The sequence below is a fragment of the Monodelphis domestica genome, chromosome 8, assembly GCF_027887165.1.
Source record: "Monodelphis domestica isolate mMonDom1 chromosome 8, mMonDom1.pri, whole genome shotgun sequence".
Classification (NCBI taxonomy): domain Eukaryota; kingdom Metazoa; phylum Chordata; class Mammalia; order Didelphimorphia; family Didelphidae; genus Monodelphis; species Monodelphis domestica.
In genome coordinates this window covers 87,041,248-87,066,216 of record NC_077234.1, presented here as the reverse complement: position 1 = coordinate 87,066,216, position 24,969 = coordinate 87,041,248, and the positions used below count along the sequence as shown (strand labels likewise).

General features: G+C 38.0%; 2 protein-coding genes across 2 annotated transcripts in view; one reads left to right on the top strand and one right to left on the bottom strand.

Annotated features, from left to right (window-relative positions):
• PARD3B (par-3 family cell polarity regulator beta) overlaps positions 1-24,969 on the top strand; it is a 1,280,476-nt gene that overhangs the window by 1,126,533 nt on the left and 128,974 nt on the right. The window contains exon 21 of the mRNA XM_001365888.4: positions 20,439-20,574. Within this exon, the coding sequence (XP_001365925.2) occupies positions 20,439-20,574 (136 nt within the window). The remainder of the gene's footprint in view (positions 1-20,438; positions 20,575-24,969) is intronic.
• Positions 9,095-10,300, bottom strand: LOC103092835 (26S proteasome non-ATPase regulatory subunit 8-like). Its single transcript, XM_056807971.1, has one exon. The coding sequence runs from the start codon at positions 10,233-10,235 to the stop codon at positions 9,372-9,374; it is 864 nt and encodes a 287-aa protein (XP_056663949.1). The 5' UTR covers positions 10,236-10,300; the 3' UTR covers positions 9,095-9,371.

Genomic DNA, 24,969 nt, shown 5'->3' with positions numbered 1-24,969 from the left:
TGGGCAAACAAGGATATTGGAGTAGGCAGCAACCTATAAAGTGGAGCCCCAAGGATAAGAGCAGGGGTCAGGGATGCATACCCTCGTAACACTTATGGTTATATATTTCAAGCTTCCTTTCTACAGATTCACCATCTTTTCCTCTCCACTTTTGACATGTTATTTCTCCCTTTTCCTTTCTTTCTTTTCCTAACATCTGTCTACCCCTACTTCCTTGTCCTTTAATTAATTTATCAATTCCTGTCAGATTTCTTCTTCTTTACCTCACTTTCAGCAATCAAGGAATTGGCGAGGATTGATTAAACATCTACTTTGTGACAGACAAGCACTGTGGCAATCAATATAGATACAGGACCAAAAGTGAAGAAATTCCTGCCTTCAAGGAGCTTCTGGTATATAGATGGGATTACATAATACATATGTATATGTGCATATAAAATAGATACAAGACTATTTTGGAGGCCAAAGTAAAAGGTGGAAAGGGAAGATTCGGGAAGTCCGCTCCTAGAACATGATATTTCTGCTGAGCCTTGAAGGACATTAGGGTGTCTGAGAAGCAAAAGAAAGTAGGAAATGCAATTTGGGGATAGGGAGACAACCACTATTAAGACACAGAGATGGAAGAAACTGTGAGAAGCAAATGCAGTTGGATTGTAGATTATGTAAAAGGAAGGGATGAGCAGTAAGAGTGGAAAGGTGGCTTAGGATCAAATAGGAAAGTTTTAGTTCAGTGTTTTTTTTAAGCCAAACAAAGGAATTTTACTTTGATCCTAGAGGTAACAGGGAAGGAAATGACACAGACTTGTGTTTTAGGAGATAGTTTTGGCAGCTATGTGAAGTGTGAAATTAAGTAGGGACACACTAATGATGAGGGACTAAACTAGGCTGGTGATCCGAATATTTTGAGGTTTGAGTGCAGAGGCAGGAATATTTCTGAGAGATGTAAAGGACAATAAAAGAGCAAGATCTAACCCCTGATTGGATGTATGATTGTATATCACCATCACCACAGGTTCTCTATACTCAGCTATGACAGTACCTCATGAGGTTCTTCAATTGGGCCAGGGGAGGAAGGTCTAGAAGCATATTCTGGAATATTTATTCCATCCAGGTTGCTTTGGGGAATGATATTTCTGGTGAATCAAGCCATCAATCAGCAAAGCATTTAAGTGCCTCCTGCATTCCTGACTCTGGGCTAGTCACTAAGGATATGAAACCTTGATCCTTAAAACAACCAAGTCACGATGGTCCCCCAGGACAGTTGATTCATAGGTCTGGTCCAAGCAAGACAGAGAATTCTCATAGCTTATCCCATTCTCTTCATGCTAATCCAAGGTCAGCCCAGATAGAAGGTCTAGGATAAGTGAATAATGCTGACTATTTTGGCTTCCCATTGGGCCTCCTCCAGTAGATCAGGGCTAGCAATAAAAAGTCAGGATCCAGCTGGCTTTATATAAAGGCAGGGCTACTGCCACCAGTGTAGAGGATTTCATAGCTCTCAGCAGCTGTTACATAAAGAAAAGATTCCCTCCACCCCTTTCTCTGGGCTCCTCTGGGCTTACATCTGTCTTTCCAGCTGTAAGGTTGCTGAAATCTAGGGTACAAGGTCCTATGAGTTTAAGAGAGAGAAGAATGTAAATAAAGACACCACTACACAAGTAAAAATCTTGCTGTGCCCATATTTATCTGCAGGTGCATCCAAAGACGTGTGTGTGTGTGTGTGTGTGTGTGTGTGTGTGTGTGTGTGTACACAAATATCTGTGTATCTTGCTGCAAACCTTAATAACATTAGTCATGTATTTTGATCAATATTGAGCATACTGGATGCCCATTCATATTCATATGGAGTGAAGGGGTTTGGATTTTGTGATCTCTAATAAACATTGATGGTGTGACTAGTTTGTACTAAGCATTCAGTATGTTCCATCAAAATGGCAGCTCTAATTAGGTTCCTTGAATTAGCTAATGGATTTTGAGAAAGATAGCTTACAAAGCTCTTACAGCTGTCCAAGATATTCCTGCCATGGCAGAAAGACAAAAGGCCCCTGGAAGCTACAGCCTTTAAAGCGTTAGAAATGCAGCTGACAGTTCAAAAGATAAATTACATTCATATTTTTTTTCAGTGAAAGTCCTAATACTGAATTAATGTTATTCCTGTAGTGATCCTCCATTAAGAACCCCATTCTATTATGAGAATGCATTCTGACCATTAGGTCCTATCTTATTTCCCTTTAACACTGTATTCCTAACCTGTTCCAACCCCCACCATGTTATTCTTGTTCCCTTCAGCTCACTAGATATGTGGGACAAAGGGCAAATAACTCTTCAAAAAATGAGAAAAATAGTCTGTCTTTTTCCCTAGGTGAAACTGAGGAATTTACTCAAATAGAATGATTGTATTTAAAGGGAATAGCAGTTTAGGCAATAGGTAAGGAAATGACTGAATAAATCAGTTTAAGCCTTTTCCACCAATACCACCTCTACCGGCTCTAACTCAGATCATCTGTATAATTTGGAGAGGCCTCTTCCTGGGGAGTGTTAATTCTGTATTTGTCTAGGAGATGGTTATGCTATAACTGGGGAGCGATCTCTTCACTGGATCTACATTTCCACTTCTCTCATTTCATGTGGAGTTCAGAAAATAATAAACTATCATCCAATGCCCTCTTCACCTTTACTTCAGTGGATTTTTTTTCCTTTAATAAATAGTGAACTAATGACATCTGGATGGTTGCCCATAATTTATCTGCAAATAGGGAAGAAAAAAATATAGAAGCCAGTTGAACAGATAGTAATAAATTAATTGTTACTGTTCCCAGTGGTAAACAACAAAATTCAGGCTAGAAATAGATCTTGTTTTTCAGAATGGAAGACTGGCGATCAAGCCTTCATTTTTGTCCAAAAAACTTTTCATTAGGCCTCTAACTGTAGTCCAGTTCTTCATTAATAAACATCCTTTCATTATTGATTTATAAACAAGCAACATTTTGTACTTAGTCTACCCCCAAATCTTTAAAAGTTATATTTCTTGTGTAAGACATTTTAAGATCCATAAGGGGAAGAAAATTCAATGATCTACCATTGACTCTTAGTTATCCAGGGACTGATTATCCAATTTGAGGGTTATCCAGGGCCTTTGGCATCTTTCTTTTTCTCTTATTGCCTGTCTTTTGACCCTTTGTCTGCTCATTAGCACCCCTCCCCAAGTGTGGGAAGGACAAGAGGAAAAATGTGAGGCCCACATCAGTTAATGTTGGTGTTGTTTACGACTCTTGTAAAACCCTTGTTGGAATATAAACTGAAACTGTTGATTGGAATTTTGTGCACATGCACACATACATATGCATAAATGTATAGTCCTGTGGGGCTTTCAATTTTTCATGTTCTGCTGATACTCTATTACTATGGATAATTGAGAGTTGACTGTTTGTACAAAATGCTGTTAATAAAGCTGCTGTAACTGCAGAAGAATCAAGAAGCCCCCCCACCACCAAAAAAGAGGGTTGATGCGACATATAGATTACAAATTGGACAGCTGCTTTGCCTAGCTTCCATATAAATAAAAAAGGAGATGGATTGTTGTAAGAAGTGCCAAAAAAGACACTCAATTATTCCTAGCACATGACTTTATCATGATGAATAAAAGGGGTAATTGACATCATCTTTATTGAAGGAACCAGCAACTGTCACATTGTCAAGAGGCTACCGCAAACAGCAAAAAAAGCATGTTTTTCATTATTTCCACTATATTGTTTATAGGGAGTTCAATTGTTGTCAGCCAAGGAGTACCTAATCTCTCCTCTTCTGGCCTTTCTAAGACTCATTCATTTCCCAGACCAATGAGACAGCAATAAATTGTTCACATGTGTAATATTCAGATGCTGCCATTAACTCACTTGAACCATTCAGTGCTTATTTATCAATTAGTCCTGTGATGGGAACTTCCCCCCAAAGTGGCATTGAGCAGACAATAATAGCAATTTCTCATCAAGAATGAGTTGGTGAAAGTTGTTTGGTTTTTTCCTTCCCAATTATACTTTGCTATATGAATACATACTCTTGCTATATGAATAGTGTTGATGCTAATAGTTAAGTAGATTTTGGTCATTAAAATGTTTCACTTTCCAAAGTGAAATGGAAACTAAATTTCCCATTCTGTTGCACAGTGGTGACAGCCAACTCTGAGGTCCAACAAGTAGACAAGTAAATGGCAACAGAGTGTTTCCAGCTGAATTGTGGTTAAGGTTTGGATGTGTGGACCATCTGCCACCAAGCAAAGGAAAGCATAGAGCCATAGAATATTCAAGATGGAAAGGACTTTAAAGAACAGCTCATCAAACTCCCTTCTTTTGCCAATGATGATGTATCATGTCAAAAAGAAAGAGGGGAAAGATTAAACTACTTTACAGATCAGGAACCATGGAAAGAATTACCAAACAGTTTTTAAAAAGCAAAAGATTATCTTGGTGTTCAACTTCTCTTTCTCCATTTCTTGCATTTGCCATGAGGCTCTGCCTACTTTCAGACATCTTGATAGGATGCTTCCATTGCCCTGGTGTGGGTTTAGAAACATCTGAACTTCTTTTATAAAGACTCAACTAATCCAAAAGAGATGATTTAAGCTGTTTTCTATCCCATAAGTCCCAGATGTCAGAAGGGCAGCACTAATATTATAGGGTCACAGGGTCTCATTTTACAGTCAGACAAATGGTAGTCACATGCTACTTTTGGAGTTTGTGACTTAGGGGATATAAGTGATTATAATCCTCTTATACAAATCTACAGAGTTAAAAGGTGACCATTTTTGTGTGGATTGAGCAGTTGTTATAACTTCTTTAATATAGAAGGGCAACTTAAAACTCTTATATAAAGATGTTAGAAGTGTTTAGAGAGTTCAAAACATGACCTGAGTTATGGATAAAACTATCTTTAATCAATATGTAACTTTAAATCTTTTTATATATGTTAAAATCATCACAAGTCCAAAGTTCATTGGCAAAGAAAAATTCTTATAATTTCTAAGGTGACTTTCACCTGAAATAGCATTGTTGTGTTGGTCAGTCATTTTTCACTCATGTCTGATTCTTCATGAGCCCTTTTAGAGTTATCTTGACAAAGATTCTGGAATGGTTTGACATTTTCTTCTCCAATTCATTTTACAGATGAGGAAACTGGGACAGAGTTCAGTGATTTTCCCAGGATCACCTAGGTAGTAAATGTCTGAGACCAGATTTGAACTCAGGAAGATGTCTTCCAGATTCTAGTCCTCATACTCTGTCCATTGGGTCTTTCAAATATTATATGTAATATTCGCTATATAAAAATTAAGGCTATATTTTTTCCAATTTCATTTATGAATTTCTCCACAGGACTATGGATTATTTAATTTATACTTCATTAGTTAATATCAAGTCTGAGGCTAGTTCCTTCATAGTGAAAGTGTTTCCCCCTATCATAAACTGACTTTGCTGTTTCTAGACTGAGCCCTGGACCCTTAGCATTCAGAAGCTAAAACTCCTACTGACTTGTGTTTCTCATAAAAGTTCCTTCATAATGTGAAATACTACATCTCTTCTTCAGTTGTCATCATTTCTATTACCTTCCCTAACTGCATTTTTAAAAATGGTTCTCTAAGTAAAAACCCTCCACCTTTGTGCTAAAGAGTAAGCTCAGTAAAATTTTATTTTCTCCTCAAACCTTATGATCAATTAAAAATCTATTTTTTGCCATATGAAAGGATATCCAAACATCAAGGTGTTCCAAACACCATTTATGAGAAGTATTTGGCCATAAAGCAGCCCATGGTGGTTGCTTAGGAGAGATAACTAATGTATCATCTTCCTAGAGGAGGCCAAAATCTTACTTTACCCTAGAAAGTTTCCATTGTTTCATGACCTTTGAGTATGGATGCTTCCATTTCTTTCATTTGACCATGAAAGTGATATTCACCTCTAAATGTTCGATCTATATACTTAAAACTCAAATTTATTGTTATTTAAGCTTAGAAGATGATCATTTTCTTTCAAGTGCTAAAGAAAAGTGAGAACTTTTATGACAAGTTATGTGGTGAAGAGGGGAAGATAGAGAGGAGAGGAGAAAGAAAGAGAAAGGAAAGAAGAGGGGAGAGGGAGAGCAGGAGGGAGAAAAGCAAGGAAAAAAGAGGAGAGGGAGAAGGGAGAGATGAGAGATAAAGGATAATTTGCTCAAATGTAATAGGAATAAGAAAAGCTCACTTCTTCTTAGACCATGTTTTGTGTAAAGTGTAGGAAATATAAAAGGTAAAATCTTAGAGAAATATATTAATAATGAAAATTTACCTATTTTATCAGTTGATGGGATGGCATAGTAGATCAAAAACTGTCCTGGAGACCTAAGTTCACCCCTGACACATATATAATAGCTGTGTCATCCTAGGCAAGTTACTTAAAACTCAGTGCTCTAGGCAACTCTCTAATACTATTAGTAGCCAAGAAGATGCCATTTTTTACAGGTAAAGAAACTGCCTCTCCTGGCAATTTCCTGTATCAGTGAAATCACATTGTAGCCCCTATCCCTTATCATCACTTCTCTCCATTGTATTTTCTTTTGAATGGCATAAAACTTCCTTATGACATTCTAGGTAATAGAAAAATGTTATAGATGTAGTGGAATAGTTGTTATTATAGGTGTCGTGATGTATTATTGTTTATCTTTAGCCAAAGACAGAACCCAAGCCCAATCTGCAATATCCAAAATGGTTTTTCTTTACATCTGTATACATTCAATATTTGCAAAATGGAATAGATATGGAGTAGTTATTTTGCTGCCCCTTCATGCTTTTATAAAAAGAGTCAAATGTGTTTTTTTGAAATCTTTGTATTTAAGGAAAAATAAGAATTACCATGTGAGGCACTTGATGGATTCCATTATCACCTTGACCCCTCCCTTCCCCATCACCAAACTATGTGTTGTTAGTAAAATTGGCAAAATGACTGGAGACAAAATGCATTACATGCTTATTCATAGCTTTGAATGTCATGTATTTATATAAATTACTCAAAAATATCACACTGAGTTTTGAAGAAATATATTAGAATACTATTCAAAATACAAATTATCCAAAGGGACATTTTATGGGTAATAGCCAAATCAACTTCTAAAAGTAGAAAACAGCCAGGAGGTCATTGTGTAGTATCAGAATAATACAATTATGCGTTACATGCTTATAATGGTAAGTTGAAGCTGTGAAGAATAACTCGTGTGTTGGGTTGTGAACAACATTGTTCGTGTCACCCACATGGAATTTCTGGCATTTTAAAAGAAATGATGGCAGCAAGGCTGAATGTCATAAGAGGAAAGAGGCCTCTCAGTGCCACATGCTCCTTATGCCAAGGTAGATCAATGACTTTTATCAGCACAGGAGATGACATTGATCCCATGACAGTTAAATTTATGGCAGTAGATCACATGGGAGAAGAAACAGCACTCTCCTACTCTCCAGGAAACAAGGAGCTTAATAACTGCCACTAGTGCCAGAGGTAGACTCCTTGGACTCTTATCAAAGGAACGAGCAGGACTGGGAGTCTTTGCTCCTACATGTGTAAATTGAAAGGGTCAAGGAAAAGGAACTTGGTCCTTCCTGCTAACAAAAGCCATGGTACTAATGCTGGGTCAAAAAAGGAGCATCATGAGAAATGAGGGGTAGTTCACTAGGTTATGGTTGGAAATGTCAAGATTGGGATCTGGAGGATGGAGAGCCAGTGAAAACGAAGTACAGATACATTTTGGAAAGTCAGAATGAGGTTGCCAAAACCAATGCAAGACAGATTCAGGTTAGTCCTGTGTGGTCACTGACACAATATTTCAGGGTCAAGAAAGGTTGAGGTAATAAGGCGGTCCAAGCTAACAGATGACAGAGAAATAACAACTATAATGTTTATATACTAGCCATTACGTGCCAGGCACTAGGCTAAGAACTTCAGTAGCATCTCATTGGACCTTCACAACTACCATAGCAGGCAGGTGTTATTATCTCTATTTATAGTTGAGGAAACTGATGCAAAGAGAGATTAAGTGACTTACCCACTATTACACAGCTAATAAGTATCTGAGGCTAGATATGAGTTCTTGTCTTCCTGGCTCCAAATCCAGGAATCTAGAAAATACTTGAGGAACTTAAAGACATGATTGTACCTGGTGGTTTCCCTTCTTCTGTCTGACCCTGCCACCTCTCAGGGATGTGAAATGAATATTCTGGGCCTGGGAGACAGGAAAAATGAGTCTTGGACTCTGCCATTCACCAGTTGTCTTATGCTGAGTAAACTGCTAAATCTTTCAGAGCCCATGATGACTTTCCCCTTCCCTCACCAATAACCGTGGAGACTAAAATGAGATACTTGATGTTTTAGTTAGTAGTGGAGGTTGTGCTCATGGTGGTATTGCTAATGGTGTGAGTGATAATAGTCATGCTGGGAGTAGTAACGTAGCATCCATATACAGCTTTCTGGTTCAATCATTTTAGTTGCAGCAACTCTTCACAACTCCATTTGGAGTTTTCTTAGCAAAGATAATGGAGTGATTTGCCATTTCCTTCTCCAGCTCATTTCACAGATGAGGAACTGAGGCAAATAGGGTTAAGTGACTTGCTCAGGGTCAAACAGTTAGTATCTAAAAGCTAGATTTGAACTTGATGACCAAAATTTGGTTGAATTCAAATTTCCCTGTCAGTAAAGATATATTCTAACAGTTTAGAGAAATTCTTGACCCCGCCTGCTCCTCAAAAGTTCATGCATAAAGAACCAGCACTTTAATGAAGGTCTGACATATTACATGCAAGCATGTGACTCCATGCTAAATGACAGGTTGTCATCATCTTATATGACCTTGCCTGTCATACTACATAGTGTGGTTAATCTGATTCAGTGTAGGCAAATTAAGCCAGAAAATATTTCTCCTAGCAGTGTGGGCCTCCACACCAATGTCATACAGAGAAAATGGCAGTATCTGTCTGTCACCAAAGCTAGTTAGGAACTATGCCCATAAGTAGTGCTGGTGAATACCAAGAGGAATTTGCAAGGAACATCCTGAAGTTTAAGTTACAAGTTGGAGCCATTCATTCATTCAATAAACATTTATTTAGTACCTCCCAGGCACTTGATGGAGATACAAACATAAACAAAACATATTCTCTACCCTTAGGGGCTGATACTAGGCTTACTCTCACATGGCACTGGCCTTAGCAATGAAAACCTTCTTGGCCAATGTACTTTTTGGAAAATGGTTGCTTTTTCTTTTCTTATTTTTTTTTTTGCCATCCCATGTCATTTACTGCCCCCTGACTATTTCCCTTTTAAATACCTCTTACCCTGCCCACCCCAACCCTTCCCATGAGCTTAGACAATCATCTCCAGCTGCCTGGCATACTCAATGACTTGCTTGGCCAGCTCAGTGGAGGGGATGGTTGTGTCCTCCGGCTTTGGCTGCTGACACTTGAAACTGTAGTAATTGTTGGGGCCCAGGCACCATCCTCTCTTCTTGGCATACTCAGTCATCTTCTTGGGGTTGGTGAAGAAGAGGATGCGAGTGGCTTCAGCAAACAGAATCTTTTCATAGGCTTTCTCAATACAACCCGCGATCTCGTCCCTGATGGTGTCCAGCAAAATGTCGATGAAGAAGGTGTAGCTCTCGGCTGGGATGTTGCCTTTGGCCAGGAACACTTTGTTGTAGCTTCCTTCCATCAGGTACTGCTCCAAGGACACGGGGTGCTTGATGTAGACGTTAGTCTGGATGTCCTTGGCGGGCAGCCGTTCCAGCTCCGTGTGGAACTCGGCCACTCGGTTTTGGGAGAGTAGGAAGAGCAGGTTGAGGCCCAGGAGCTGGTGCATGTAGGCCGACTCAGGGAGCTGCTCCTTGTAGTCAAAGTAGTAGCACTTGAGCTGGGCCATATAGCGCTCGAAGGAGGGGATGTCCTTGCGCAGGATGCTCCACTGGGCCCCAATCTCTAGGATGTCCCGGGCCAGGATGAGCTGCTGCTTCGTCAGCTTTGTCCCCGTGGTGGGCAGGAAGTTGAGATCCAGCAGCACCAACTTGAGGCGGCCCAGTTCCTCGCCGCACCTGCTCAGATTGGGACTCTTGCGGTTCCACTCGCCCTTGAGCTGCTCGTACATGAGGGCGGCTGTCTGAAGCACCGCCCCAGAGCCCCCAGAAGCGTTGGCTGCACCAGAGCCGTTCACTCCGGGAACCGCCGCTGCCGCCATCTTAGCGATGCTGCCCACGCGCTGAAGAGCGGGTCACCTGCCCCCTAGCCACGCCCCAACCACCCCACCCCCTCCCACCCCCAGCCCGAATGGGGGTGGAGAAGCCAAGTGCGTCACTTTCCGGACCTCTGCAAAAACTCTGTGTGGAAGTAATCCAGAACTATCTGGAATGAAATGAAATTTGAATAATTTGAATAATAGTTATTATTCATCTAATTCATCTAAGTGAGCCCGAACAAAGTAAGTACATCTTTGTGATGAACGACGTTAGTTAGTTGGGAGTCAACAATGTAAACTCTATCATTACGATTTTGGGGGAATCTGAAATACTTTGGAATTAATGATACTGAACAAAGCTAAAAGGACCCTTTTCTGCTCATAGTTAGGAAGGAGAATTGTGAGCTTCTTTCTTATTCCTCGCCTCACCTATAACTCAGTAAGTTTACATAGCATTTAAGAGTTCGTGCAATTTTTTTCTCCCAGCAATCCTATTACATGGCTATTTATTATTATTATTGTTATTCTTTGCCTCTCCTATAACTCAGTAAGCTTACATAGCCCTTACCAGTTTACACAATTTTTTCTCCTGGCAGTCCTATGACACGAATATTATTATTGTTGATGTTGTTATTATTATTCCTTGAGTCCCGTATAACTCAGTAATTTTACATAGCACCTAACAATTGGCAAAAAAAACCTCCTTTTTCCTGACAATCCTACACAGTTTTCATTATTGTTGTTGTGGTTGTTATTCCCTGACTTACCCATTACTCAGTAAATCCAAGTGGCACTTAATAGTAGTCAAAATTTTTTCTCATGGTAATGCTATGAAGTGGATATTAAAGTCATCCTAATTATCATTATTATTCCTTGCCTCATCCATAACTCAGTAAATTTATGTAGCGCTTAATACTTGACAAAACTTTTTCTCCCAGCAATCTTATGGAATGGACATTATTATTATTATTCCTTGCCTTGCCCATAACTCAGTAAATTTGAATAGCACTTAATAGTTTATACAGTTTTTCTACCGGCAATCCTATGACATAAGTGGTATTATTATTATTATTATTATTATTATTATTATTACTATTCCTTGGTTTGCCCATGACTTAATATGTTGACGTATTAGTTAAGGGTTGAATTTTTTTCCCTGACAATCCTATAACATGAGTAATAGAAGTATGATCATTGTTGTTATCCCCATTTAAAAGATGAGGCTACTGAGATAGAGGTAATAATGAATTCTCTGAGTCACAGCCCATATCCATTCCACCCCAGGTCTTCAATCTCTAAGAATATTCAGTCTCCAAATGCAATCTTTTTTGTATTACCTCAATAGAGAGTAAACAGTTATTTCCTGAAATATGCCAGTTCAATAAAAGCTTCTCTCCCAGAGCAATCTTGCTTTGGGCTCTAAAAAGAGGTCGCCAGTAAGAGTGAATGTGAATGATCAGATTCCATTCTATAATCGGCCATCAGTGAATATGAGCACAACAGTCTGTCAGGTGTTTTGAAAGCCTGACTTCCACTTTGGAGAAAGTCTGATATAGTCTTTCTAAAATACTGTTCTCTCTTGTCTTGCCAAATTTGAAGCTAAACGCTTTGATCATGTTTTGAGTTAACTAAAAAGAAAAAAATCATGTTGACAAGTATTTTCCAAGAGTACAAAGGTATTTTTCCTCATCGCACATTACTTAAAAAATATGGAAATGATTTTTAATCATCAAATGCCCCTGAAATTGTCTTTTAATAAATATGAAGAGACTCACAGCATTTTTATAGGATCGACCTGACAACAAATTTCTGCTTCTCAAAGGGTATTGTCACCAAGTACAGAGAAGTTTATCATATCTAAGCTGGCCCCTTAATGGTGAATTGCTCTATCCAAATTCTGTAATAGAATTTAAATCTTTAGCATTAATATGATTTCCTTCTTTTTTAAGTTGGCAAGCAGTTTGAAAGCTAGAATTAAAATTTTAAATTATCTTGACAAGGGAATAGTTAAAGATTGATAGGAAACTGCACAAAATTCAGGAAAACCTTAGCAATGTAGTAAAGGAAGAAAAGCAAGTTAGTAAGAGAAATTATAGGGGGCAAGAAAATAAGTACAAATTCAAAGCTAGAAGTCATAGTGAACCACAAGCTCAATGTGCATAGTGTGCACTAATCACATGTCAAAGTTTATATGATGGATACAGATATGTATTGAGATAAGTCTAATATTAAGGGAAATAATTCTTCCATCATGCGTAGAATTTGTATTGTTTTGAAGATTAGCTTTAAGATTTTAAGGGGGGAAAAGTAGAATATTGGAATGATTCCAGAAGAGAGAGTAACAATTGGTTTTCTTCTCATAGAAAATCATGACAAGGGGTTTGGAATAGACAAGGGGAAAATATCTTTATATAGTATTGTATATACTCATTAATTTCTGCTCCTTGATGGGGTGGGAGAAGGAAAGGGAGGGACTGCATAGTTTCTGTTTGCTCCATGTCTGTTAGAGCTTTCTCCTTTAAATTTTCTTACCATGCCTCATTCTCCCAGCTGGTAACTGATGACCAATTCAGAATCTCTGGAGCCGGTCCAATCTCCAATCTAGCATGGATCTCTCATCTGCCCAGATTTCTTAGTGGAAAATTGTTATTCTCCACCCTCAAGGAGGAGTATAGCAAAACATCAACAATCATAGTTTTTGTTTCTACATTGCTTGTGGTTACAATGCACTTTTACATACAGTAACTCATTTGATGCAGCGCCTCTGGGAGTTAGGTAGCACAGTGGCCGTTATCTCCATTTTAAAAAGGGGGAAACTAAAGCTCAGAATACTTAAATCAGAGAACCTAGATTCAACTGCCACTTCTCCCTGTGTGAATTTGAATGAGTAATTTAATCTCTAGACATTAGTTTTCCTCTGCACAAAACGAGGTAGTCAGACTAAATGATCTCAAAGAAGCCTTTCACATCTGAGTCTGTGACCCTGTGACTTCTCACACAGGTAATAGAAATGGTAGGTGTGTGGCACAGTACCTGGCACACAGTAAGCATTTCATAAATGCCATGACTTGGCGAGTATTTATATGCAAGCCTTATGGCTCCATGACCAGTGCTCTTTCTCCTCTACTCTTAATCACAGTGAAACTTCCTCCTTTGTAGATGAATAGGTCCATAGGGTCTCTCACTTTCTCAGACAATATCTAGGTCCTTTAGACATTGGATCCTTCCAGGATTTCTTTACCTTCCCTATAAGGATAGCCCAAAGTAGTGACCCTTCCGAGCTCCTCCAGTTAGCACAATAATTATAGGATTGCAAAGAATCACTGTCATAAGGAATTTATTCTGATAGAACAGTATTAACCCTGTTTGCCTCAGTTTCCCCATCTGTAAAATGAGCTTGAGAAAGAAATGGCAAAGCATTCTAGGATCTTTACCAAAAAGTTGGACATGATTGAAAATAATTGAAAATGATTCATAAAACCCTCCTTTGTTCCTCACAACAATCGGGGGGGGGGGGAGGTGCTTTTATTATCCCTATTTTTATAGATGAAAAAACTAAGAAAGACAAAGGTGAAATGACTTGCCTAGATCAATCACCAGAAATGTCTGAGGCAGGATTCAAATTTAGGTCTTCCTGATTCCAAATTCTGCACTCGATCCACTCAGCTACCTAAAATGCCTGTAAAATGAGTGATTTGCACTGTGGTCCCTAAAATTCCAGCTCTAAATTTATGATGCTAGAATCTTAAGAAAATACTACTTTTTAATGTAGGTTGTGCTGAAAGGGGTGGAGGAATTTTGATTTACAAAGTAGCAACTTAAATTTGAGCATAATTTTTAAATATTTCTCAATAAAAGGTTTGTTTAAAATAGTGTTAAAATCATCTCAAGTCACTGATTTGAGGTAATAAATCTCAGTTTATTGATTAGATTAGTTCATTGTAAATGGCATGTGTCAGTGGCCCTCTCTCAATGACCAGAGACCATGAATCTTGATCAGGCAGCTCAATACATAGAATTTTAGGAGCTCATATTTATCCCTTCCCTTGAACATCTCAAGACTTCTCTACCTGGTAAACAGCTAGTTAAGAGGTGGTCTATCAAACTATTCACCCCTCTTCATTCCTCTATCAAGAGGAATATGTACACAAGAAAAGAATCCTTGTTCCCTTCATTTGTTAACCAAGTTCTGCTAAAAGAGAAGAGATTCCTGGGAATTCTTAAGAAAAAAGAAAATGCAAAAAGCAGCAGATTGGATGGAATCTCTGACCCAGAGAATTCCAGACTCAGGAATACATACTTATTCTCCCTAATATCCAGAAACTAGAGCCTTTCTACCCCTAAGCTCCAATGGTAGCATTGGTCTTTAAAGGATACCACTATCACTCGAAACTACCACTTTAAGAAGAATCAAACACTGTTTCACCATCTAAAGTTCATAGAGATACTCATCCAATTTGGTAACATTCCCTGGCTGGCAAGTTGTTGGTTAGTGATTCTCAAGGTGAAAGAGAGAAACCTTTTTTAATGGATTCAGTTCAGCAAACAACTATTACATCCTTATTAAGTGCCAGGCACCACGCTACAAATTGGGGATAAAATAATGAAAGTGTCTATCCTCAAAGTTCTTACATTCTATTGAGGGGAATGATTATAGCCACTATTTTTATGGCATTTTAAGGTTTGCAAAGCACTTGACATACATTTCTTTTATTTGATCTTCACAATAATCCTTTGATTCCTATTTTACAGATATGAAAACTGAGGCTGTCAGATATTTACTGATTTGCCCATGATCATATAGCTAGCTGGTAACTGTTCCAAGTTGGATTCAGGCCGAGGTCTGCCAGTCTTTTAACTCTATTTAATTTCCTTCATAGTTAACATTTGAGTTACATCACTTGGGCTTCTCAGTTGTAGAAGGATATTCTCTGGATTGTATTCTTGGGACCTTGCAGAAGCAAAATTAATTTGTAATTTATTATCTTCCCCTAATATTATTGTAGGTTCTTGCAGGCAGGAACCAAGTTTTTGGATGACACATAGTAATTGCTTAGTGGATATTTATTGAATGAGTATGAATCACAAACATTCATTCTTAATCCAAACAGAATCTATATTAATCAAGCAAAGAAAATTCTAGTTTTCCAAGACTAAGTACCCAGTTGAAGGCAAAGTCCATACTGAAATCAGGGGCCTTTTTCTACCAATTGGCAAAAAGTCCTGATGACATAAGATAAAAAAGAAGTCTAAGAGGAAACAGATTGGGCATAAGGGACTAGTTATTGATACAGGGAAAACCTATAATGTAGGCTTTCCTTTTTATAGATATTATCTCCCCTGAGCAAGTACTTAGTTCTTGGTATATAGTAGACACTTAATAAATGTTTCCTGATGATGACCCTTACAATAACCCTAAAGGCAGACACCATTATTTTCTCCATTTTACAACTAAAGAAGCTGAGAGAGGCAGAGGTTTTACCCAGCTAGTAAGTGTCTGAGGCTGTATTAGAATTTGAATCTTCCAGCAGTATTCTATCCACTGTGCCACAAGACTCCTCTCACTGAGAAAGTGATCTATTTCATGTTTCCCTTTGAAATCATGGATTTCTGCCTCAGCTTCACAAAATGGTGGAAGCAGTGGTCCTCCCCACTCCTGCTCCAACAATATATCCTAAAGATAGACCAATATCATTGTGACTACAAAAATATGGATTTCAAGACTGTGAATTGCCCAAACTGTAAAGATAATTTTTAGCATCTTGATTTTATATCAAAAATAAGTGGTCACCATGGGAAAAATTCCCAAATATGAAATACCCAAGTCAGCTGGGTTTTATGGAGATCTTAATTAATATAAATGAAGGAATTAAGGAAAGGGAAAGAGACAGAGTAAGAGGAAATAGGCCTAGGCCTTTCTCTTTAAGAGAGAAACTAAGTCATTCTTTAATCACTCACCACAAGATTTTTCCAAGCAAAATTCTAGTGTTCAGAGACCCAGCAGCCTCCTCTGACTCCTGACCTCCAATTCAGCTACCAAAGCTGAACCAATTTCAGAGCCCTCCAGCTCCTTCCTTTTAAAGAAAATTTTCTCTTGTCACCTCCCCTAAATTTTCATGTCTACCAATCACAGTAGATACTTTTCCTAGGACTGCTCATTCTTAATTCTTAGTTCTCACCTTCTCTAGGTAGATTATATCTTCTGAGTACTTCACATCTCTTTGCTAAGCTTGCCCCTTGCAAGTTGCCTGACCTTTTAGTGATTAATTTGACCTTCATAGGTACTTAGCACCCTTTTGTATTAGATCTAAAAATAGACCTAGCTTAAGGTTTTGACCTCACTGTAAGTATGAGTTAAGTACTTTTTCATTGTTCAGTAAGGAGTTTTACAACTTTATCTTCCCCTAAGGTATGCCTAAGTATGGGTGGAGTAATATTAAGTTCTCAATACATTCCTGATCAAGTACCTCCATTGTTTAAAATAAGGAATAACCTTAACCATAACCTTAAGATAATGTTCCAAGGTAGAGTCTGAGAAATTTTAAGATTCACATCATCCCATTGGTGGAATGTGTGTTGTATACCGTGAGAAATGAAAAAGACATATGCATCTACAATTTATTATTTCATGTCTTCTAAAACACTCTAACTGTTGGGTAAGAGGGAGGGTAAAAAGTCAAGAAGAATGTTTGTTGGGGTTGCATTAGGTTAAGTCTCTCACTAGAGACTCCTGCATGAGGCCTTCCAACCTCCTTTAAAATACGGACATGTGGGGAAAGATGCCACTTGTCAACAAAGAGTAAGGAGAATAGTGTATTTTGTCCTTAGATAGTTTTTATGACTTTCTGGGGGTTTTCACGTTTTCTTCTCTGAGGCTAGGATTCGTTTCTGGGATAAATAGTCATGGTTTAGCAAGCCATAGGGAATTCTCTGAATCCCAAATAGCTGAATTTGCTTTCCTTCCTTGTTCCCAGTACTTGAGAACTGCAATCTGATCAAACCCATATTTTTTAATTTATGTATTTATAGGCATATGGGAAAATAGTTTACAGGCAAAGTATGATTTTTCACCACAAATATAGGAAAATTGTGGGATTTTTTTTAATATTGCCTTATCAGTTTCTTTCTTTTTTTTTTTATTACTGATGACTTCATTCTGTTTGAATTCAATGCTTCAGTTTCTTTGGGGTAAACTAATAGATTATGTATGCGATATTTGCACAGCGTTGATTGAATTCATCTGGTGAGTTTGAATGTGGTTCATATATTCACGTAATTGTCAGAAGCCAAGTTGAAATTCAGAACTGTTGCATGAGCATTGGATCCGGCATCATATTCATCTCACATTACTCAAGAATGAGTGAAGCAGTTTTATAATATAGTAATGTTTTTCATGCCTGCCTATGGTTAAAAAAGGAATATTGAGTTTTTTCTTCTTTTTTTAAAATATTGATGGAAACTTTTGATGGTTTCTTTTTTTAAATAAAATACTGCACTGAAGCATAGTAGGAAACTATTTACTTGTGGTTTGGTGTAATTTTTTTTTACATGTCTAAATGAAAAAAAAAAAGGATTTACAATATCAGTTTGGGTTTTTACCCAAAGAAATAATGAACTAGCAAATTAGTAAGTTTTCATTAAAGATCTACTGCTTCTGGTTATCTGCCTCATTATTTTAGGGAAGGAGATAGAAACTATAATGCTGCCTTCTTCAACTGTTTGTAATCTAAATAGAGAATGTTCATCATTCAAAAGATCTGTATCTATTATTACCTCACTACTATGATTCATAGATATGCTTTGCATCTCTTTGGAAGCAATGGGAGGGAGGGTATTACCAGTTGGTTTGCCTTTAATGGGGCTTTTTTTGTGACATTTGTTGTTAAAAAGTGAATATAATATTTGCTCTCTCATTGTTCATTCCTATCTCCAGTTCTTGGCTTCATAGATAGATAGATAGATAGATAGATAGATAGATAGATAGATAGATAGATAGATAGATAGATAGATAGATAGATAATATATAATATATAATGTCTGGGTCTTAATTATATTAGTAGCTGAAAATCACTTTAGGGCTTCAAAGCATTTTAATATACATTATCTTATTTCATCTTAATAGCCAAACTGTGAGATCTGACATCCAGATGGATTTTTCATCCCACATAATTAATTCTACAATTATTTTTGTATTTTTATTACAAATTACATTGTATTACAAATCTGTATTACAAAAAAAAAAAGTTAATTCCACACACAGAATTAATGTGATTTGTTCAAGATCTTTTGGAGATCATCTATTTCTACCTTGAGAGGTAAAAAGGTTAAAGAAAGGTAAAGTTAGCAAAGCTGACTTTGTCTTGTTCTGACCCTCCTTATATGACTTTAGCTCTCTCACAGCTGTTCCAGTTGGCTCATCTGTGAAATGGAGATGGGAATACCAACACTGGCTGCCTCACAGAGTTCCAGTGAAGACAATGGTTAGGAAACAGGTTGGACAGAGTGTCCCAGAAGTCTTGGTTTGGTTTTCAGCTTTCATGGCTTAACACTGCACAAGACTTCTGGGAAAACCTGCTGGATGTTGTTATTGCTGATGTCATCAGACTTGTTTTCATCCTTTCAAGGTCTGATCGGCCTCCTAAAGGAAGGAACTGAATTAAGTAAGCCCTTGCTAGGATGAGGTCTGCATGAACTGCAAATGGGCAGCAGGAAAAGCGGAGAAGACAGGGCGTGAGTGAGGGGTAAAGACACAAAATACTGCCCTGCATTAATTCTTGGTTTTCTGCTTTCAGCTTGCCTCACTTCCTTCACCTCGGTGCCAGTGTCTCCTGGTTTACTTGGCTAACTTTTACTCCAGCTTTTCTTTTATTCCTTTCTTAATCTTACTCTGTACCTCCTACACTGAAAATTCTCTCATTCTTTAACTAAAAAGTAAAATAGTTCATACTAAAAAAGATTGAGAGGAAAGGTGGTATTATTAGAAATACACCTTGGATTCATTAAGACCTGAATTCAAGTTCTGCTCTGACACATACCATTCCTATTAACCTTTTACATCAGACAATTTTCCAAGACACGAAGGTAAATTCATATTGGTATAAGATATTTCTGGGAGTTCTCTACATCAGTGAAATAACAATGGAAGAAAAATAATAAAGAAAAGGACTGTGCAAGAGTCCATTTGACTTAACAGATGGAAACCCAACCTAGGACTGGATTCAAGTTCTATTGTTGACAAATATTAACTGTATGACCATGGAAAACTCACTCTCAGGGCCCCTAGTGACTAACTTTCTTTTTTTTTTAACTCTGACTTTCTTAGTAACAATTCTATGGCATAGGGGCAAGGGCTAGGCAAACAAGGTTCGTGATTTGCCCAGGGTCACATAGCTAGGATCCCTGATTCCACACCTACCTAGCTATCCCCCATTACCTTTCTAAGAATCATAGTGCTAGGCAGTTGGTGATCTAGTCAGCTAACATGTATTAAGCATACTGTGTGCCAGGCCTTGTGCTACATGCTAACAATTGCAGCATAGTAGATAGAACATTAAACTTGGAGAAGGAAAAAGCTAAGTTTAGATCCTGCTTCAGACATTTACTGACTATGTGATCCTTGAGTAATCACTTAAGCTCCTTCTGCCTTAGTTTCCTCATCAGTAAAATAGAAAATCTACTTCTAAGGGAGATCATTGGGAATCAAATGAGAAAATTCATGTGAAGTGTTTTGTCAGTAATAGCTATGATTAATATTATTAATTTTTCATACCTGAAATTTCTCCAGTGAACGAAACCATACATTTATACCCTTTCCCACCCTAAAAAAATATGGATCTTTACAAATCCACAGTGACTTTTATTTAAAAAAAAATAAGTTAACTATGCAAAGTAAAAATTTTCCAACTCTATGGTTATTTGATCATTAGAAAACACATTGAATATTTTCATCACCGTAAGAGGTCTTCAAGACCTTAACTGAATGTCTCACTCAAGAAACATACATGATTTGTAAGTCTGTTTTTAAATTTTGCATTTTCTTTTTTTGTATTTTATATTTTATCTGGCTTGCTTGAATTGCATTGTGAGGCCTTCTAAATTCATGTGAGCCCATCCCTCTAAAATTGTGAGCTCTTTTGACAAGTAGATTCCAAACCGAGTTTTAAACAGTGTTGTCCTTTTGTGTAACCTGTGACTATTTATTTCCAGTGGCCGTCCCACAAGTGGAAGTACAGACAGGATCCAGAAATTACGGAAGGAATATCACCAGGCCAGACGAGAAGGCTTCTCCTTATATGAAGATGAGGAACTTCGAGCAAGGCCTTCTGACTATGAACAGCACTGGGTAAGTTTCTGCCTGGTCCTAATTACTAAACTCTTTCTTAATATAAAAGCTGCAAAGGCACTGTATATTTGAAGGAATTTTCCAGTTTCTTGCTGTATCAAGTTAGCTTAGAGACTTGGGTTTCATAGACATGGAAATTCTGCAGACAACACCCCTGCCTTCTCCTAGAAATTGTTTACATATATCAAACCACACTAATCTACGGTAGCTCCTTCTAATTGCTCTCAGACTTAGCCTGCTGCAGCTACCACCACTGAACTTGTGTACTTGCAGATATGGTAGAGCAAGTCTGTACCATGTTAGCAAAACAAGGAAATAATTCACCCCCTTTTGGACTTGGGGCTTTGCCTCCCACCTCTTGGGTCACAGGGCTTTGGGTAGCAAAGAATAGATAATGCAAATGAGCCATCATCACTAAGAAGTAAAAAAAAAGAGAGATAAATGGTTACTAGAAGTCAGGAGTGTGATTTCAAAGAGAGGCATCACTGCTTATTGAGTTTGAACAATTCACACTAATGATTGCCCTAGGATCCTGTGAAGCCTTTGTTTGGAAGGAAGCAATATTTTCGATCAGAAGGAACTTTCTATATCTTGCCATTTCAAATCCTTTACCCTTCAGGCGACAGAAAGATTTATCATTAAATTCAAGAAGGATGTCTGCTATAAGTTTGGTTACATCAAGTGACAAGGAAAGCTTTTCTATCCTCTTTGTCTCCTTCCATGTTGGGTACAGCATGGCACCAGGCACCCCAACTAAGCAAGGGGAGTAGAGATGACAGTATTTTAATCAGAACACAAAATCCCTTCTTTCCCTCCTCCAAGCCCAAAGTTTTCTGTGTTTTTAACATAATGCAAGGAACTAGGGGCAGTGAGGAATGTAAGGGTTAAAAATTAAATGGCTGGACTAAATATATGAGTGTGGTCACCAGAAGTTATTACTCAAGTCAGAATTACTTTATAGCAATTTATTTATAAAATAGAGGGAAAGAGGGAAATTAAGGAAATGAGAGAGAGAATAGATATTTACTCCACCCTGGTCCAAACCAGGCCCCAGCAAAGGGGCCCAGAGGTAAATTAAACAAGGGTTTTAGCCACAAGGCCTCTTCCAAGACAAGGGGCCTCTCCAGAGGCTAGTACCTTTGGAAAAGCTAGGAAAGGGAGTCAGACTTTTCTACTCACCCACATGGTAGTTCTAAGGTAAAATTGAAGAGTAGTCCAAGGTCCCCAGCTGGAGCTCCTTCAAGGTCAAGTTCTAAGGCGAAAGAGCTGGTCACGGGAAGTTCTTGCCACTTTTAAAGATCCCTCTTTTTGTCACTTCCTTTGCCTTCCTTCCATTTTACTTGGACCAGTTGCAGCTGTACTTTTGCTTAGAACTGCCCAGGGGGCAGTCAGTGGGTTTCTGATCCATCACCCACTATTGCCCATATGGGTCACAGACCTCCCCATACTTAAGGATAAGTGGGGTATATACACTTTTGGTGATTAAATCTAAAAATGGGCAAGGGAGAGCTAGTCCCATCTTTACAGGTAGCACAATGGATAGAATACCAGGCCTGGAATCAGGAAGACCTGGGTTCAAATGTAGCTTCAAATATTTCCTAGCTGTATAACCCAAGGACAAGGCAAATCATTTAACCCCAATTGCCTAGCCCTTGCCAGTCTTCTATCTTACAATTAATACTAAAACAGAAGGAAAAGGTTTTTTTTAATATTTAAAAATAAAAATAATACAAAGAACTGATATTTATTAGATTAATAAAATTAAAGATCCCCAAAAAGGCACTGACACTATTGGGGAAGGAAGGAGAAACAAAGAACGTGTTTTCACCTCCTCATTCATTAACTGACTTTTAACAAAGTGAAAAGAAAACAATGGGCTTAGGGAGTAGGGGAAATACAAAATTTAGACAAATCTCACTCCCAGCCATCATTATTGAGTTTATAGTCTAAGTAGGGGTAGGCCTTAGATAGAAACACAAATGCCTACAATATATAAGATAGAAAATGGAGGTACAATTGAATGTAATGAATTTCTCTACTAGTAGTAATGCAATGATCCAACACAATTCTGAGGATTCTATGAGAAAGGACACTATCCACATCCAGAGAAAGAACTGTGTGAGCAGAAACACAGAAGAAAAATATATGATCAATACCATAGTTCGATGGGGATATGGTTGGGGATGTTGACTTTAGATGATCACTGTGTTGCAAATACTAATAATATGGAAATCAGTTTTGAACAGTGATACATGTAAAACCCAGTGGAATTGCTTATCAGCTCTGGAAGGGGGGAAGGAAGTGGGGAGGGAAAAAACTTGAATCATGTAACTATGGAAAAACATTCTAAATTAATTAATAAAAAAAATTTTAAGTAAGCATAAAAAAAGAAAGAAAATGAAGTGTTTTGTGTTATGCTCGAAGAGAAAAATCATTACTAATAGGCGTTGATCAGAGAGAGCTTCATGATGACTTTGAGATGGCGTTTCTGTTAGGCTTTAAAGGATGGTAGTAACTCACCAACAAATAAAGGGAATGGAGGTCATTTTAGGCATAAGAATTGGCAGAAACAAAGGCTGGAGGTGTATTCCTGAGATAAAAATTGAAATCACTGAATCTCAAACCCAGAAAAGGCCTCAGAGGCCAGCTCCCAGGCCCCCATATTGAGAGAGACATTGGGCTCACTGACCTATGTGTTTTCCTTTCATTTCATGTTTATACTCTAGTAACATCATTAATTCAAATGCTTGAGGTCTGGTTTATAGAAGTCTAATTTTGGGTCCATGACAATTATCCAAAGTAAATTCATTGACTTGTGGCCCTCTTTAAAGGATAGGGTAAAAAGTTCTCACCATCCAATCAGCTGGTCCTACTATGGACCAGTGATCCGACCTGAGGTGCTTTGAGAAGGCTTTGGCACTTTAAAATACATCATAGTTGCCATTAATTTTATTCTAAAAGGAGTCAGAGTCAAACAGGTTTAATTTTTGAAAAAAAAGAGAATGCTCTTGGATTTTGTGGTCTCTTCTAAAAAGGCATACAGAAGAGACAGGCATGACTCAGATTGAACCCCTTTCGATTTTGGTTAAATATTGGAACAAAATTACATTCTTTGATCATTCATTTAACAAGAAGAGATTTACTTAGGCATAAGTAGAAAGGATATTCAACAAGGCTAATGGGGCAACTGGGTCATTTAGTGGATACAGAGCCAGGCCTAGAGATGGGGGGTCCTGGGTTCAAACCTGGCCTTTGACTCCTCCTAGCTGTATGACCCTGGGCAAATCACTTAAGTCCTATTGCCCAGCCCTTACTGCTCTCCTGCCTTGGTTCTAAGGTGATTTCAAAATGGAAGATAAGGGGTTCAAAAAACAAAGATACTGAAATGTTGGCTTGGGTAGAAAGTGTCATCCCCTTGCCTTGATGCAAGTGGTCTTGGGCTACATCCAACCAATCCAACGAGCCCAACTCTATGTATCCGGGCCTTTGATGCACTAAGTGACCATGAAGCATGCTTAGAAGCTTAAAGGAGCTGATTGTTAAAATTTCAGTGTGAGCATCAATACCTCCGAAATCAGCAGATATTTCACAAATCAGGGCTTGAATCAGTTCATTGATTCTTCACACTCAAGAAAGATGTCACGGGCAAAGTCCACCCTTGCCCAAGACTCCAGGGTATCCCGACTGGTGGCAAACAATCAGTCTACAAAATAACAAACGGAAGACAGCTTAATCATAATAGCCATGGGATTGCTTTGCATCTGACAGCTGCTCCACTTTCCCAATGTCTGATCTTTATTTTTATACCCATTCTCTTGGCATGCATATACACAGAATCAAAGAGAGATAATTGGAAAAGTGATACAACAACTTTTAAGAAATCACTTGATTAACTATATTCTTAACTATATATATACATATATATATATAATCACTTGATTATCTATATTCTTGTATTGTGATTACAAGACAGAATAAAGGTTGCACACAAGATAAATTATTTCTGTCACAGGTGGCTTGATTTTCTCATTTCCCTGTGAGAAGTTTTGAGCTTACAAACAATCAAGGAAAATTACATATTGCTTTTTAAAAAAATGGAATAATTACTCAGCAGTTCTTAGAAAACAATTCAACAATAACATCATGGAGGCTGAGGGGTCTGGGAACACAATTCAAATTTAGACTGGTGGCTTCTAGGGAGTTACTGATTTGTGTGATCGAGTCACTGAGGCATACCGAAGCTTGATGCACTTGTACTTATTGCTTGGGCCTCTATGATTGATTTGTGTGCTGACCTCATGAGAATAGGCTTCTGTATGTGGGAAAGTTTTTGGCTTGGCCTGTAACTGCGGTTTCGCTGGGAATTATGTACCTAAGTAAAAGTTAACCCATGAT

Excerpts from the sequence above, each read along its gene's own strand:
- LOC103092835 (XM_056807971.1), bottom strand. The coding sequence starts at position 10,235 with ATGGCGGCAGCGGCGGTTCCCGGAGTGAACGGCTCTGGTGCAGCCAAC.